At 40.1% G+C, this 17197-nt stretch overlaps 1 protein-coding gene across 1 annotated transcript in view; it reads left to right on the top strand.

The window, feature by feature from the left end:
- The window catches only part of LOC140328092 (uncharacterized), a 101088-nt gene that overhangs the window by 53502 nt on the left and 30389 nt on the right, over nucleotides 1–17197 (top strand). The window contains exons 10-11 of the mRNA XM_072407472.1: nucleotides 13100–13240; nucleotides 14798–14959. Coding sequence (XP_072263573.1) covers nucleotides 13100–13240; nucleotides 14798–14959 — 303 coding nt within the window. The remainder of the gene's footprint in view (nucleotides 1–13099; nucleotides 13241–14797; nucleotides 14960–17197) is intronic.

Here is a 17197-nt window from a genome sequence, read left to right as displayed (position 1 = left end):
GCACATGAACAATAACTGTGTACTGTAGTCTTCTTCATGGGTAAATAAGGCATCCCCCTGAAAATAAGCCCTAGAGCATATTTTGGCCTTCCAAAAAAAATAAGACAGTGTCTTATCATCGGGGAAACAGGGTAGTATAGTTCTGATACCCACAGCTTCAGGGTTCATATCCTTTTTTCTCTTTGCCAGAGCAAAAACAGAGCAAAATCTTTTGTAAAGATGCATCTTTTATAAGTGGAATCCGTCTAGGTGTAAATAGTTGTTCTGCAAGTTTTTGAATTCCATTACTACAGAGCTGTTAGGGCTTTGGTGAACTGCTTCATTTCTGTTCAGGTTTCATGAAGCTGCAGTCTGTGAGAGTCCAGACATTTTTTCCCCTTTCTGCTGTGGATTTGCCTGGCTCTGTTTTTCCCACCCATGTTCTTCTGTGGTTATCTTTGCAGACTCCACTCTCTCAATAGTCTAGCAAAGGAGTTCCTGGTGCTATTTTGGAACTCTACTGGGATTCTATTGGGTCTAGTGCATCTTCTAGAGCTACTGTCATATTACTTGTAGGTTTCCATAGCACTCTCAACTAAACCATCCCACCCCAGTGTTCCCTAACAAGCTGTTTGGTTTGATGCCTGTCCTCTATTTTCATTGCCTGACAGAGATGGCAGGGATGTACAGAGCTACACTACCTGAGCTTGCATGTCCGTGGGCAGATATGCACGAACAGACACAGCAAGGGAGGAGGGGCTCCTTAAAAGGCTAGTGGCTGTTTTGGCCTCAGCTGTAGTGGTAATTGATGTTTGTCTTTGCTCCGTCTACTTAACTATCCTACAATTGTTTCTAGTTGAGGGTATCCTAGTTTGGCCCTGGTATCATTGTATGACATCTCTAGCAGCTGCTAGAAAGAAACTAAAAAGTCCCCTACTGGCCAAGGATGCAGACCCAGGCAACACAGACAGTTACCCAATAGTGGGTTCCATAGGGATAGAGCCTCCTACCACTCGGTTGTATAGTCCAAATACAGAGTCCCAAAATCATCCCAAACACCTCCAACAACAGTATGTAAACGCTGGGAACATTTTATGCAGAACATTAGGGCATCGGTACCACTGGGACAGCACTTTTAAACTTGTTTCCTGCGTATCGCTAGCCAAGCTAGCCTTATGGGTTAGTGTACAGATTTTATGAAAATTGTCAGGGGTGATGCAGCTAATTACGCTGGGGAATGCATTTTTTATAGAGTTAGATCTTACATTTGTTTTTTACTAATTTTTGGGTGGTGAATCTGACCCCAGTTTTTTGCTATCACATCAAGTTTTTGCAATACAGAGTACCTTCCATTTTTGTCAAAAAACATACAAATTCCTTCCTTCCATGACATTCATATTCAGATTCGTTCACCTTGCTCATCACTGACAGCACCAAGGTTTTCCGGGAAGTTAGAAAGACGGCTTTGAAGAAAATGCATCTTGATGCTCATATTGCAACCAAGCATTATGTAGCTTTTCAAGAGTTTCTGGACAATTTCTGTGTAATTATTTGCTTGTGTGTTTCCATGAATGTCCTTGACAATGGCTTTGAATGATAACCAAGCATTGATATCAACCAAGCAATGCATTGGAGATGCAGCCAGTTGCTACCCCGAATCATCTGATTCTGACTACTTGGCCGATGAAGATTCAGAACCAGAGACCTTTACACGAGCAGAGATGAATGATCTCGTTCATGATCTAAATCTCACCAAAGACAAAGCAAAACTTCTTGCTTCAAGGCCTAAACAGAAGCACTTGCTTGCAAAGGTGTAACTGTAACTCACTACAGAAAATGAAATCATCACTTGACAACGTTCTTCACTAGTGATGGCTCACTGTGCTACTGTCATGATATAAATGCACTCTTTAACAGTTTGTCACAAGAGCATGTTCCATCTGAATGGCGTATCTTCTTTGATTCCTCTAAATGAAGCTTGAAAGCAGTCTTACTACATAATGGTAATTCCAAACCAAGTTTACCAATTGCTCATTCTGAGTCCTACGACAACATGAAGTTACTACTTAAAGCAATCCAGTATAAAACACACTAGTGGAACATCTGTGGGGATCTAAAGGTCATTGGCATGCTGATGGAAATGCAAGGAGGCTTCACAAAATATTGCTGTGGGAAAGCCGATCTACGGGAGACCCTTATGTCAAGTGTGATTGGCTACCAAGAGATACCTGACTCAGACTCTGGTTGATCTGCATAAAGTATTTCTGCCACCTCTCCATATCAAAGTAGGCTTGATGAAGAACCTTGTAAAGGCAATGGGTAAATCAAAATCCATGGGTTTTCAGTACCTTGTTGAGAGGTTTCCAAACATAAGCACTGCAAAAATTAAGGTAGGGATATTTATAGGGCCACATATCGAGTCTGGATGATGTTTTCAAACAATCCTTCTCAGCAGCTGAGCTAGAAGCTTGGGATGCATTCAAGTGACTGTGTGAATGTTAGCACTGCAGGTCGTGCCGGCGCCGCTGCTCCTAATTGCAGGCACGGGTGCCGGGTCCTATCTTTCAGGTAGAGTAACGCCACTACCTGTATTCCATGCCTGAGTTTCCTTCCTGCTGGAGACTTGCTCTGGTGTTTGAGCTGGCGTGGGGGTGTCTCTTTTATTCTATGAGGTAACACATACACGCCCTCTGTTTTCTACAGTCTATGGCTGGATCTCTGCAGGAGATCTCTGAAGCCGGGAAACTTCCGAGCCTAGGGTCCGTGGGAGAGGCGGCCCTAGGTGTAGGTAATTCCTCTCCTCCTCTGACTCTGCCAGTAACCTTGTCATTAGGCAATGTTCAATTTACTGAGATGACGCTTCTGGATTCCAGAGCAGCAGGGAACTTCCTGCAACAATGCCTAGTGGATCGTTATCGGATACCCGTTCAACGCCTACAGAGGCCTCTGACTATATCGTCCGTCGATGGAAAGGCTCTGTCTGAGTCCATACACTTCATCACGGAACCTGTAAAAGTACAGGTGGGAACACTTCATTCTGAAGAAATTGCGTTCCTGGTTCTGTCAAGTCTGTCGCATCCTCTCCTCTTGGGACTTCCGTGGCTACGTGTTCATGAATCTGTCCTTGACTGGAGGTCCGGAGAGGTGCTGCGTTGGGGACCATCCTGTCATGAAAAATGTCTCCTTTCTGTCCCACCTCCTCGGTCAACGCAGGTACCACCCAATCTCCAGGGTCTGCCAGCGGCCTATCTCTCCGGCTGGTGCAGGTTTTTTCTTTGTGAAAAAGAAAGATGGCTCCCTGCGTCCTTGTATCGATTACAGGGGTCTTAATCAGATTACCATAAAGAATAAGTACCCGCTTCCCCTAATCCCTGAGTTGTTTGATCGCCTTAGGGGAGCTAAAGTTTTTTCCAAATTAGATCTACGAGGGGGCCTACAATCTGATTAGGATTCGGCAAGGGGATGAGTGGAAGACCGCCTTCAATACCCGTGATGGTCACTATGAATACCTGGTAATACCCTTTGGACTAAGCAACGCCCCTGCAGTATTCCAGGAGTTTGTTAACGACATCTTCAGAGACTTGCTATATTCCTGTGTTGTAATGTATTTTGATGATATTCTTGTTTTTTCTCCAGACCTGGCTACTCACCGGAAGCAGGTTTCTTTGGTCCTTCAAAGATTAAGGCAAAATCGTCTGTACGCCAAGTTCGAAAAATGTTCCTTTGAGAAGTCCTCTATTCCATTCCTAGGATATATAATATGCAACACTGGTCTGCAGATGGATCCTGAGAAGCTGTCAGCAATCTTAAAGTGGCCTCGTCCGTCAGGTTTAAAAGCAATCCAGCGGTTCCTGGGATTCGCCAACTACTATCGCCAATTCATACCGCACTTCTCGTCCTTGACTGCTCCCATTTCCGCTTTGACCCATAAGGGAGCAAACCCTAAGAAATGGACAGCAGAGGCTGAATCAGCCTTCCAAACTTTGAAACAGGCCTTCTCTGCAGCTCCGGTTCTCCATTGCCCTGATGCTAACAAGCAATTCTTCTTGGAGGTGGATGCATCGTCTCTTGGAGCGGGGGCGATGCTTTCACAAAAATCTTCTTCCGGCAAGATGGTGCCCTCTGACTTCTTCTCCAGAGCCTTCTCAGCTCCTGAGCGTAACTACTCAATTGGAGACAGGGAGTTATTGGCCATAAAAATGGCACTAGAGGAATGGCGTTACCTTCTCGAGGGGGCATCTCCTCCGGTGGTGATCTACACCAACCACAAAAATTTGACTTATTTGCAGTCTGCACAAAGTCTGAATCCTCGTCAAGCTAGATGGTCCTTATTCTTTGCACGTTTTGATTTTGTTCTCCATTTTCGTGCCGCAGAGAAGAATATCAAAGCAGATGCTCTCTCAAGGTCCTTTGATGCTACTGATCAAGAGGAGGAACCTCAACCCATCACTGATCCCCCAAAAATTGCTGTATGCCCTGTTAAGTTTTCTGAGATTCCACCCGGAAAGACTTTTGTTGCACGGAACCTCAGGAAGCGAATTCTAGTCTGGGGTCATTCCTCAAAGATTGCAGGTCATGCCTGACAACAAAAAACTTTCAAACTTATTTCCAAACGTTACTGGTGGCCAACCATGCAGCAAGACATTCAAGAGTTTGTCACTGCCTATCCGTCATGTGCACAGTATAAAACCTCCAAGCAACGCCCTGCGTGCCTTTTGCTTCCCCTGCCCGTTCCTGAGGCTCCTTGGCAACAGATAGCCATGGATTTTATTACTGATCTACCCTTGTCCTCTGGGTGTTCTGTGATCTGGGTAGTGGTGGATCGTTTCTCCAAAATGGCACACTTCGTTCCTCGTTCCAGCTGGCAAAAAAATTTATTGAACATATTTTTCCTCTCCATGGTTTTTCCCACCCTATTGTGTCAGATAGAGGTGTACAGTTCACATCTAAGTTTTGGAGAGCTCTTTGTAATCTCTTGAATGTGTCTCTGGACTTTTCTTCAGCTTATCACCCACAGTCTAACGGTCAAGTGGAACGTGTCAACCAAATCCTGACCAGTTTTCTACAACATTTCATCAACCTCCATCATGATAACTGGGTTGAGGTATTACCTTGGGCTGAATTTTCATACAATAATCATGTCAGCAAATCTTCCAAGAAATCGCCATTTTTTATTGTTTATGGCCAACAACCAAATATCCCACTCCCGGTGTCCTCTTCTTCTGGTATCCCTGCCGCAGATGCTACCACAAGAGAATTCCCTGAAATCTGTGAGGAGACTAGGGGAGCTCTTAAGGAAGCTTCTGTCCGCATGAAGAAATCCGCAGATAAGAGACGTAGAGTTTCTCCTAAGTTTCGTCCTGGTGATAAAGTATGGCTCGCCTCAAAATACATCCGGCTCAAAATACCCTCTTACAAATTGGGTCCAGGCTTCATCGATCCTTTTGAAATTCTGGAACAAATCAATGACGTTTCCTACAAACTTAAGCTGCCAGCCTCACTCCGGGTACCAAATTCCTTCCATGTCTCCCTGCTGAAGCCCGTCATCCTGAATCGTTTTGTCAAGAGACCTGTCTCAGCTCCTGTAGCGGTCAGTGATGAGAAAGTATATGAGGTAAAGGCCATTCTGGGGATGAAGAAGAGTAGCGGGAGAACCCTGTTTCTGGTAGATTGGAAGGGGTTTGACCCTGAGGAGAGATCTTGGGAACCCAGGAAGAACATCTATGCGCCCCGTCTTTTGAAAAAATTCTTGTCCAAGACTAGGGCTGAGGAGAGGGGGCGTAAGGTGGGGGGGGGGGGGGTACTGTTAGCACTGCAGGTTGTGCCGGCACAGCTGCTCCTAATTGCAGGTACGGGCGCCGAGTCCTATCTTTCAGGTAGAGTAACCCCACTACTTGTGTTCCATGCCTGAGTTTCCTTCCTGCACGAGACTTGCTCTGGTGTTTGAGCTGGCGTGGGTGTGTCTCTCTTAATCTATGAGGTAACACATACACGCCCTCTACAGCCTATGGCTGGATCTCTGTAGGTATTTAAAGGCACCTCCTACTACAGGAAGTTGCCTGAGCAATTTCAAGGTTTTACCCTGTGTAACTCCCAGTGCTAAGGTGTTTCCTCTGTTTGCTTTACTGTGTACCGGACCTTGTTTCTTACCCTTGGACTTTGCTTGTTTGCCGCCTGACCCTGACTTCGGATTACGTTTTTGGACCTTTGCCTGATTGCCGCCTGACCCTGACCTTGGATCTTGTTTCGGGACTTTGTCTGATTGCCATCACCTTCTTGGCCACGCAAGCCCCTCGGTGCTTGCACCGGGTATCCTGACTCCTGTGGTCAGCTGCCACTGGCCTGGGGATTGCTCTGGAGTGGCACCTGGCAGCTACCCTGCAGCCCAAGCCTATCCTCACCATCAGAGGCTTTAGTGAAAACCTGGTAGCGGCTTAGTTACGCCCCTCTGGAGCATACGCAGTCAGTGGCACAGTGGGTCCACACCCGCTTGCATAACAGTGAAAATTTCCTGAGCAACCGTAAGTCTCCTGAATACAAGGAAGGAGTTCAGAATCTGTTTGATTAATACCAGAAACTGGGTTGTCGCATGTCATTAAAAATACATTTCTTGCACTCACATCTAGAATTGTTACTGAAAAATCTTGGTATGGTGAATGACGAACAAGGAGAACATTTTCATCAGGACATTCAGTTAATGGAGCACTGCTACCAAGGTTCCTGGAATGAAAGTATGATGACTGACTACTGCTTGATGCTGTACCGCGGCAATCCAGACAAGGAGTACACAAGAAAATCATACTCTAAGCATTTCTGAAGAAACAATGGTACATAACAGACACTGTTCAACAGATCTATACCACAGTGTGCCTTATTTTACTTCACACTGAAGATGTATTACCATTCACTTCAATGGTGCTTACGTTTTAGTACAAAGTACATGCATGTACAACAATAACTATAATAGTACTCATAACTCAGGAACTGTATGTGTTAGGGAATAACTGAAAACAGATCTAAAATAGAAAAATAGATCTACTCGAAAAACTGATTTAGAAAAGTTTGTTGTGGTTTTTGATGATTATCAAAACTATTTTTTTGTTGACCTGTGTTATTAATATGTTCAAGGCAGCTTTAAAACAAACCTAATAACCTTGAAGCAAAACTCTCAGCATATGTTTTTTACCACTTTGCTGGAAAACAGCCCAGTACCAAGATGTTATTATTTGGAAACAAAGCACTGGCAGCAGATATGTCCTGAACTCCTTATCAAAAAATGTGGTCTCTGAGGTACATAAAGATAAGGGGACAACTATATGTGATGCCAGGTTGCTATATTATAAATCCAACTAGCTTCTAACCCATAACAAACCCTACAGAGCATCTAATAAACTTGTTCCTAGCCACTTTAACCCCCCTAGCGGTATTCCTGAGTGTGACTCGGGGTGGGAAAAATTGCAAAAAGCGGTAACCTTTGGGGGTTCCTCTTACCTTATCCCCATGCTCCAGCGGCAATCTCACGATCCCGCTGTGATGGCGGGGTGCTTCTCCGTTGAGGGGCGTGGCCAGGCGGAGTAATCTGCTTTTAAATACCGCCCGGGTCCCCACCACCCCGATGCACGCATCTGCAGTTAGATGCGATGCACCATGCAGGATTTCTGCTTGGTGCAAAAAGTCATTAAAAGGTCAAATCAAGGTCAGGGCTAATAGCGTGCAAAATGTAAATCAGGGCACTGGGCAATGATGCTTGGTGCACTACAATATGTATGTATACTTTTATTATATGTTTTGATGTGTTTTTACTTTAAAAAAAAATTTAAAAGCAGATTACATAGTAATCTGCTTTTAAATTTCCCGCCCTCAGAATTCATCACTCCACCGCATCACCCGGAAGATGTCACACATATTGCCGGGTGATGCCGTGGGGATGTCTCCGCCCTGCTCATTCCCCTGCTCGCATCTCCCGGAGGCTGATCTCCGGGTGATGCGAGCAGGAGAGTGAGCAGCGGGGACATCATCCCCTACTCCCGGAGGCTGATCTGGAGATCATCACAGCGGGATCGTGAGATCGCCGCTGGAGCACGGGGATAAGGTAAGAGGGACCCTCAAAGGTACCCCGAGTGTGACTCGGGATTACCGCTTTTTGCAATTTTTCCCACCCCAAGTCACACTCGGGAATACCGCTAGGGGGGTTAAGAAAATGTTCAGTATGCACATTCCCCTGTTGTTGGAAAAAGAAACTCAACAAATACTGTTTTAATAAAAACTTGAAATTTTCAGTTATTCTCCATATGTCTACAAAACTAAACCAAATTTTATGGCAACCTAATAAATACCTCTTAATGATGATTTTTTGTATACTTACTCAAAGATACACCATTCGTTGCACCTGTATGTTATTACTACTGTTGGGAAATATCTCTGCTTAGATTTTTCTAAGTTGAAGTGTCTTGACTTTATTAGTTTGCTCTGCTCTTGGCTAAGTCATCAGATCTCTTGGGTATGAGGTGTTTCAGAGCGTATATTTTCTATTAATACCAAGAGAGTTTTTGTCCTCACACAGCATTTGCTGTTGTTTTTTTATACTGCAAGGAATGTGATGCTCTGTTAAGCAAACTAGCTCATTTTGCCACACTGGAAAGCGCCTGATATGATCTTCAGAAAAAAATTCTCACTAACAGAAATCCGAATATTTTCTGCGTAATTAATTGTGAACAGTTTCCCCTCTGCTGAATATTGACATATGTTGTCAGTGCAGTAATTACAGCAGCTGATTCAGGAGTCTTTGAATGAGTTAATGCCACACTAGTATTCAAAAGGCAGATGGTAAGAATCCAGCATTGCTGAATTTTAGTTGTGAAGCATCATTTGATCCAATCCCTGGCTCTAGCAGTCACCTCTTAGATGGAAAAATGCCAGTAAATTTATTTTTAAAGAAGTGGTGTTGTTGCATCTCTCGTTAAATTGGAAGCATGCCCAAAAAAACTATTTATAGATATTCAGCAAAAGTACTTTTTGTGCCAATTTGTGCCAAGAAAATTTAGGTCAATTTGTGTTCTTGTCTACTATTAGATAAAAACTAGAAAGTAAGATATGCATTTTAAAAAGCATAAATATGGACAGCTTTATAAAAGTGAAAAAAAAAATGATTCGAGAAATGCAGGTTAAAGGGGAATATTTGTTTGCAGGCATGCATTTAAAAAATGTACTTTTCTTTATTGGTTATTGAGCAACACAGAAATCTGATATCTTCAGATTTTTTATGCTGCCATCTTCAGGTTGATTGGGTATATATAAAAAAATCATGTTATGGATCGCTCCAAGTATGGATCGCTCCTATAATTCAGGGCCCAAGGAATCAGCTCCCTTATGTCACAGGTAATGACTATTCAGGAAGCTGCAAGTGAGACACCAAGGGTTGGTGTCTCACTTGCAGCTTCCTGAATAGTCATTACCTGTGACATAAGGGAGCTGATTCCTTGGGCCCTGAATTATAGGCACTTTCCAGACCCCAATCTGGTTGAGTTAGCCACATGCCATTTTCAAGGTCTATGGGCAATGCACTTACCCTTCTTCTGAAGTGAGTAGGTCAGTCACGTCATAGCATGGGAGCCACATCATTAGATCACTGATTGTCCCTTAAACATTTCCCAATGTTCCACCTGTTCAGTTGGAAAAAGTTGTAATTCTGAGGGACTGAGTGTAAGGATCTTTTTTCAAGGATATGACTGACAGCAACAGCATCCTAAAGATGAGGAGAATGTCTTCTCTGGAGAAATTTTTTCTCTTGATTAACATCTTTCAGAGAATGATATTCTGGAAAAATTTATTCTCTTGATCAACATCTTGGGGCTCAGGGATATTTGGATGTCCCTTTAAATGCTGGACATCCCTTCTGGAGGGTCAAGTGATCTGAAACCAGTTAAAAGCCACCACTCCTCTTGGCATACGTTAATCACTAGAAGCCTAAAAAGAGGATCAATAGAAGGAAGAATTAGAAGCCTAACTGTCTTGAAGGGATTTACCTCATGGGCAGAACTTCATGTTTCCACCCTTTAACATAAGCAATGGATACTCTGGTAACGTTGTGGAATCAGTGCAATCTAATTTATTCCTTCCCCCTATTAGGGCTAAATATAAGCTTCTCCTAAAAATGCCTTTCCCAGAGTATGACTTTCCTCATAGAAATTTCTAATAGGTCTGGGTCAAAGTATACTAATCATTCTGTGTTCTTTTGCCACCTATCTGCTTTGTGGGAGCTCTTGTTTTACTGCTTTAATGAAGCAGTATTTTTGAGTATGGGGAACCATGAGGAACCATGGGGAACCAAGCCTTTCTGTGAGGCAATTCTCTAGCAATTACCAAATCTTTGTTTTTTTATGAGTCAGTGGCAAAATTTACCAGGGTAAACTCTAAAAGCATTCTATACTAGAATTTACCCAGAGATGACTCCAGTTGCATGGGGAAAGTGGTGATCTTTGAGTATACTTTTCTTGGTAGGTGAGCTCTAAGGTGACAACTGGAGCACAAAGTTGTATGTCTTGAGTGAAGATAGTGTTCAGACCGTGTTGGTCAAGTAGCACAGCAAATTATAACACTATATAACACTAATATATAACAGTATATAACACGTAGTATATAGAACATATGTAATAGTACAATGCTAGAAACTCCAACTCTAATCCTTGTATTATCACTTGTAATCATGTTCATGTAATTAGCCTAATTGAAAGACCATTGTTTGGATCATTTGCATATGGACATACAATCTTTAAATTAGTTTGATTCTGATCTCATCATTGTCCTGTACCTCCAAATGACACTGTTCTCCATTACCTCTGCCTCCACATATTTTAACTCCTCTTTCCACTTCTATTGATAATGTTGACATTCCAATTGCTTTTAACATTTTTACAGTTTTATTGTGAGAAACAAATTAAACACCCTAGTGGTAAATGCATTATATTATTGGTAAGATTTAGGATATTGAGGTTATGTTTGTTTTTCATTATAACCCCAATATTAGCCACTACCTTTCCTGACCTACCTACTCTGTGTGATATATTTTCATGGGTTCAATGTTTTCAGTAATACTAATGCCAGCTAATTACTTCTAATGGCTTATTAAACCTCAAATGGCTAAACATTTGATGGTACATGTTCTGAGCAACATCCTGTTAAGAGAAATTGTCCTTGTAATTTTACAGTTTTGCCCAGTTTGTCTTTTCGCATAGCACTGCAGGATAAGTCACTATTTTTCCCAGGGCTTTGGACCTTCCTGTGACATTTACTGTTTTAAGTGCAGTAAATTAGCATTCATCAAAGAAATGGCTAAAACTTTACAATGCAACTGGACTCCTTCTAGCTGTTTACATCTTGTGAAAATAAACACTATTTTAAACTTCATGCAGAGAGACTTATTTCTTTAATGTATTCAGAACCTATAAAAAAATGTTTAGGCTGTTTTAAATGAGCTTTTAAACTCCCTTGACAAAGCAAATCATACATAAGTAAAAAGACCATACCACTTCAAATGTCAATAGGAATACATTAATTGCATGTCAATAAAAAACAACACCATCGGTACATGTTATGCTTTAATAACTGCAGCAAACCCCCATGAAGCCTACTTGGGGTTATCCTTTCCGCAATTGTCTATTTAAATTTAAAGCTGAATGAGTAGGTCTGAGACACACATGGGGTATCCTTTTATCTCTTAGCTCAGAGAAACAACAAATTCTTGATACCCATAGTCCAAGTGAATTAGGGGCTGGCAACAGGAGATACCTAAAATGCTTCAATCCCTGGTTGTTGTCAAGCAAAACCAAACTGGATATAAAAAGAATAATGTTCTGAATAGCCTAGGTCACAAAAAACAGCTGCCAGAAAACAGGCAAACAGGTCGTTTATTGTATTGATTGTCAATATCAAATATTGTCAATGACTTCATCACAAAACGATTAAAACATTAGCTAGGTCTTCAGAGGAAAAGACTGATAGTGGCAGTCATGATGCAGCAAAGCTGTGTTAAAATGCAGCAAACTTTGTCAAAAGCTGCAGCAGTAGGGTAATGGAGCAGGATGATTTAGGAACTGAAAGGGGTTGAAAAGAAATCACTGTTCATAATTATGAAGAATAAACAATCTATTCCGATTAAAACATCTGTTTAGTTTAGGGGTTATTTAGCCTACAACTTCCTACATGTGTTTGCCTATAATTAATTTTTTATATGGGGAGTTGTATCTTAAGAAAAAAACATTTTGACTGGCATGCTTCGATGGTCAGACTTTTGTGACTCTCGAGCCAGCCTGACAGATGTGTCAAAGCTTGAAATTAACAAGTGACCTTTTTAACAAGCTATATAATGGACGACTCTACTAATAAGCATATCTTTTCAATTTATGTATGCAATATTGTGGACCATAAAGATCTAAGGGGTCTAATTTTAGAAGAAGTGAATCTTACATTTAGCAAAACATTTCATGATGTACAATCTTCCAGGTCCATGTCTTTTCAATTGCAGTGATTGATTTTCCACCAGGGAAAGTTCTGGTTAGAATGTTAGATTTACTGCTTTATAAATAGTCCTCAGAGTGTTATTTTTATTATCCCACGGTTTACAGTTAGCTATAAATGTCTAATTGTGGAATTTAGAAAACTGTAAATATCAAGATAACTGCACGTTTTCATATATATTCCAATCCTATCAAAAAAGAAGATATTTGTTTCACCTGAGTCTACTCTATAGCTGTATTTTTGCAAACCTTACCCTTTTTCTAGTTTTAGTTTCTGTGTATAGGTATTTTGTTTTCATTATTGCTGTAAATTTATTGTTGCTATATACATGTGCAATATACTAAAAAGCTTTCTAAAAAACACTATAAAATATCAGTTTGACCTAATGTTTCCAAATAAATTACTATTTTGATGTATCTTTCATAAGATAATATAATATAAAATATTAAACATAAACTTAAATGACAGTTACCATACAGTTTTCATACAAATGACATTATTTTGTGAACATCAATAACAGTGACAGTGAATAGTTTTCTTCTGACAAACACAGCATTTTTTGATATCCAGTAATTAGATTGGTAAAATGTATTTCTTCTTACAGGATTTTTTGGCAGACATGATGGCTAAAGAAAGGGAAGAAGCTATGAAACACTATGCAAGTGGACACAAGTCGGGCAACATAGACAATCAAGGAGAACTTTTGACAAATCCAGTTATCATCATTAGAAAATGGATGGGTGAGGTAGGCAAGCTGATGTATAGGTCAGATATATTGTTCTTATACATTACTGTCTTCATTTACCAAAATTACATTGTAAGGTTTATATGTCTTTATGTATGATATTATAGAAGTGTACACAATAAAGCACTCACACTCCTGTTGTCTAGTAATGAAAAAATAATTGTGTTATTACACAAACCTGTGTATTTGAGTAGAAAAAAATTAAACATTAAAGGAAACCTGTCAAAATGTAAATATAGGGGGCTTAATGGCATTCCTGTTTTTGAAGATATATATGCACCCAGATTTTATTCATTTTACTTGGTGAGTGTCTGCCATGGGGTAAGAATTCACATTTCAGTTGTCATGACACCTGACACACAAGGAGTTGTACCAGGTCAGCTTACATACTAGGTTAGGTTGAAAAAAGACATAAGTCCATCAAGTTCAACCACTAGGGAAATAAACATATCCCAGATATAAAACCCTATAAGACATAGTTGGTTCATAGGAAGGCAAAAAAAAACCTGGTACAATTTGCTTCAACAGGGGGAAAAATTCCTTCCTGATTCCATGAGGCAAAGGGATGTTCCCTGGATGAACAGTCACTGTTATTTTTACTTTAAATCCTTAATACCCAGTTATATTCTGTGATTTTAGAAAAACATCCAGCTTTTTCTTAAAGCAATCTATAGTAGTTGCTGAAACTACTTCCTGAGGGAGCCGATTCCACATTTTCGCAGACCTTACTTACTTACTTAGCTTAAATTTCTTTTCCTCTGACCCCAGACGCAAAGAGTGCCCTCTTGTTCTTTGTAATGATCTCAAAGTGAATAGTGGGTAAGAGAGTTCTCTTTGTTATACATGTAATCCTTTACCATCATCATTTAATGCAATGCTAATACCTACTGGAGCACTATGCATTGGATAAAAAGACAGCAAAGTCTACACTGTCTAACTGAAATCTCAGACTGTACATATTTATACGATTTTAGCTCATTCAAGATATGGATAATTTATAGCTCATTCAGGCATTTAAACTACAGCTTTAGCTATTAAGGTCTGTAAAGAATAGGCTTTTATGTAAAAAACAAAGTAAAGAGAGAGTGTAAAACATGAAATGCAACCTAATATTCTCTTGTTGGTTCAAAAGGAAAAGCTTAGTTTAGCATTGCAGAAACTTGCTCCTTAGAGTATTTTAATAACTCCCAATTTCCTCATGGAGTATCTCCATGAGGAAATTGTATCTGTATCTGTAATACATTTAGGCAAATTAGACAACTGTCATGATAAAGCAATCTCACAGCACCTGTGCATTGACATCATGGTGTTTGTAGACTGCATGAAGTTTTAAGTGCTATGCTGACTGTGCACTGAACAAAAATGTACCGTATATATTTGATCCAGGCTACAAAAAACATTTTTGCTTAGTGCCTCCACAATCCCTGTTTCTGTAAAATTATGAACACATATTTTAAATATACTATATTACACAACATTGTAATGCCAAAAAGCATCAATTAGGATGTTAAATTGCTGTGTAACAAAGTCTTCTCCGTTTCCTACTTTTAATTTCAGGGTTTTGTAAATTTCTTGGACCTACCAGCAGTGTTGCTAATATGGGATCAGCTATTCATGTTGGACTGGAATCGTAAAGTGATGGAAAGCTTCTGTTTAGCATTACTTATGTTACTGAGAGATGCAATCTTGACTGCTGACAATTATCCTGCAATCAGACAGGTAAATCGCTGTCATGTCACAAGACAGCTCAGTCCACAATAATTTAAATATTCTGTGTGTTTATACCAATTTAGAATTTCTATATCTCAGAAATGTATAAAGCTAATGTGTCTAGTATGCTTAAAACCAATTTAATCAGATTGCTTTACTATAGAAGTTTAGGCTGTGCACTTAGCTAAGAGAATTATCACACTGGCAAATTCCAATTAGCATAGTGAATGTAGTAAAAATTCACATTGCACAAAATATCTAGGCCAGGAAATGTAAATAAAAAAAAGTGTTTTTGCCTCCACATGATGGGATAGTTGACCTCAGAAAAGCTGTACCTCATTCATTAAGCTAAGTGAAGTAAACAGCCTGTCTTCTTTTAGGAAGTCTATCCCATTGAGTTTAAATTAAAATTATTTTTTGTTTTTATTTATTAAGAAATAATTACATTTAGGAAAAAATTACATTTCTCATATAAAGTTGCATATAAAGTATACTTTACTGCTGACGTGGTATATTATGTAAATGTGAAATCATCCTCAACATTGCTAATGATTTTCCTGTATACACACCTAATTTTTGCGCCACCTGCCACTCGGCATGCTGTTAGGGGCAATATAAAATAACTGTCCACACAGGACAGGTAGAGAAATCTTAGCCTTGTGCAAGATTTAAATTCCATTTCATACCACTAACCAACCTTATTTACTTGTGCAAGTAGTTCAATATGTGTTTTTAAAAATTCCTGCTCTGATCTTGAAATGATCCCCACAGGCAACATAAGCCAGAACACCAGTAGCAGCATCAGGAGTAACAGCAAAAATATTTGATTTATACTTTTTTTTAGAAGTGGACAGAGGATGGGAGGGAAGTGATAGGGTTTGCTGGGCTCAGTGGAGGAGTTACCCCTTGTCTACCAGATGTTTTCTAAAACCTGTTATACTACCAAATCGAGTACCACCAGCAGAAGCAGGCACACAACCAAGCAAGAATAACAATTTTGCTATCTCGCCATTAATGCTCTGCTCCTCTGCATTTCTTTCTTGTAGCTCTACTCTATTTTATAAATGTTGTGTGCCATCACACAGCTCTTTTTCTGCTTGATCAGCTCTTGTTTTCTGTGATTTACACAAGCTGCTTGTTTCAATTCTATGAGAGACAGGAATACTGTGTGAAAAAGGAGGGAGGACAGAGAACCTGTACCTTCAGAGAGAGTGGTTATGAGTGTTGCTAAGGAAGCAGATGTAACCTTGCTCCAGGGTAAAGTATTACATTCACTGTCTTCATCTCTCTGCTCTAACTTATGCTTATGAATGAGCCATCCAGGCCACTAGGGGTGATGCGTGACTGGGAGGAATCTCCTCCCTCCCTGTGTCACCCACTGTTTGGTGGATTCTGGACCCAGACCCAAGACTGTTGCCAGTCCTATTCCAACATGATATTGAGGTTTAAACATGCCAGTCATACTATGAACTGATGAACTTTATAACCAACAAAAGGTCTGATTTATTAAAGTTCTCCAAGGCTGGAGAAGATACACTTTCATCAGTGAAGCTGGGTGATCCAGCAAACCAAGAAGGGATCTGGTCCAGGATTGAAAACATTTGCTAACAAATAGCAAATGACTTTTAGCAAATGACTTTTGACTTTTACCAGATTTGCTGAATCACCCAGCTTCACTGATGAAAGTGTATCGTCTCCAGCCCTGGGGAGCTTTAATAAATCAGACCCGATAAGAGAAAAATTCCTGTGTAACTGGAAATAATTGCTGTGCTTTTTGTGGTAAACAGTCAAACTATGGAAAAAACTGGCAAATTGTATAATTAAATTGTTGCTGTGATTTTACTTTTTATTTAAGTTTTTTTAAATTCCCAAGTCCTCCATTTTTTTTGATATATGTGTTATTTCCCCAGTTATCTGAATTAGCAGTAGCATGTGGCCTTAGAAATAGAGAATACCCCATTATAATTCTTTTTTTCACTCCCCATTTTCCCTAATTAACAGGAGAAATGTGGTCCTGGAGAATACTGTATTTTATATTTTTCAGTTCCCCAATTAAGTGAATTAGCAGTAGAAGAAAATGTGGCCCTGGAAATACTGTATACCCCTTTGTAATTCTTATTTTTAATTTCCAATTACCCTAAAAAGCAGTAGAAAAAATGCAGGGTTGAAATTACTGTATATCTCTTTATATTTATTTTATTTATAGGTCTCCAATTAACTGCATCAGCATTTTATTCTTTTACTCCC

Source organism: Pyxicephalus adspersus, chromosome 1 (assembly GCF_032062135.1).
Source record: "Pyxicephalus adspersus chromosome 1, UCB_Pads_2.0, whole genome shotgun sequence".
In the NCBI taxonomy this organism is placed as follows: Eukaryota; Metazoa; Chordata; class Amphibia; order Anura; family Pyxicephalidae; genus Pyxicephalus; species Pyxicephalus adspersus.
Note: the sequence above shows the minus strand (reverse complement) of the source record. Positions and strands in the feature narration are given on the sequence as shown.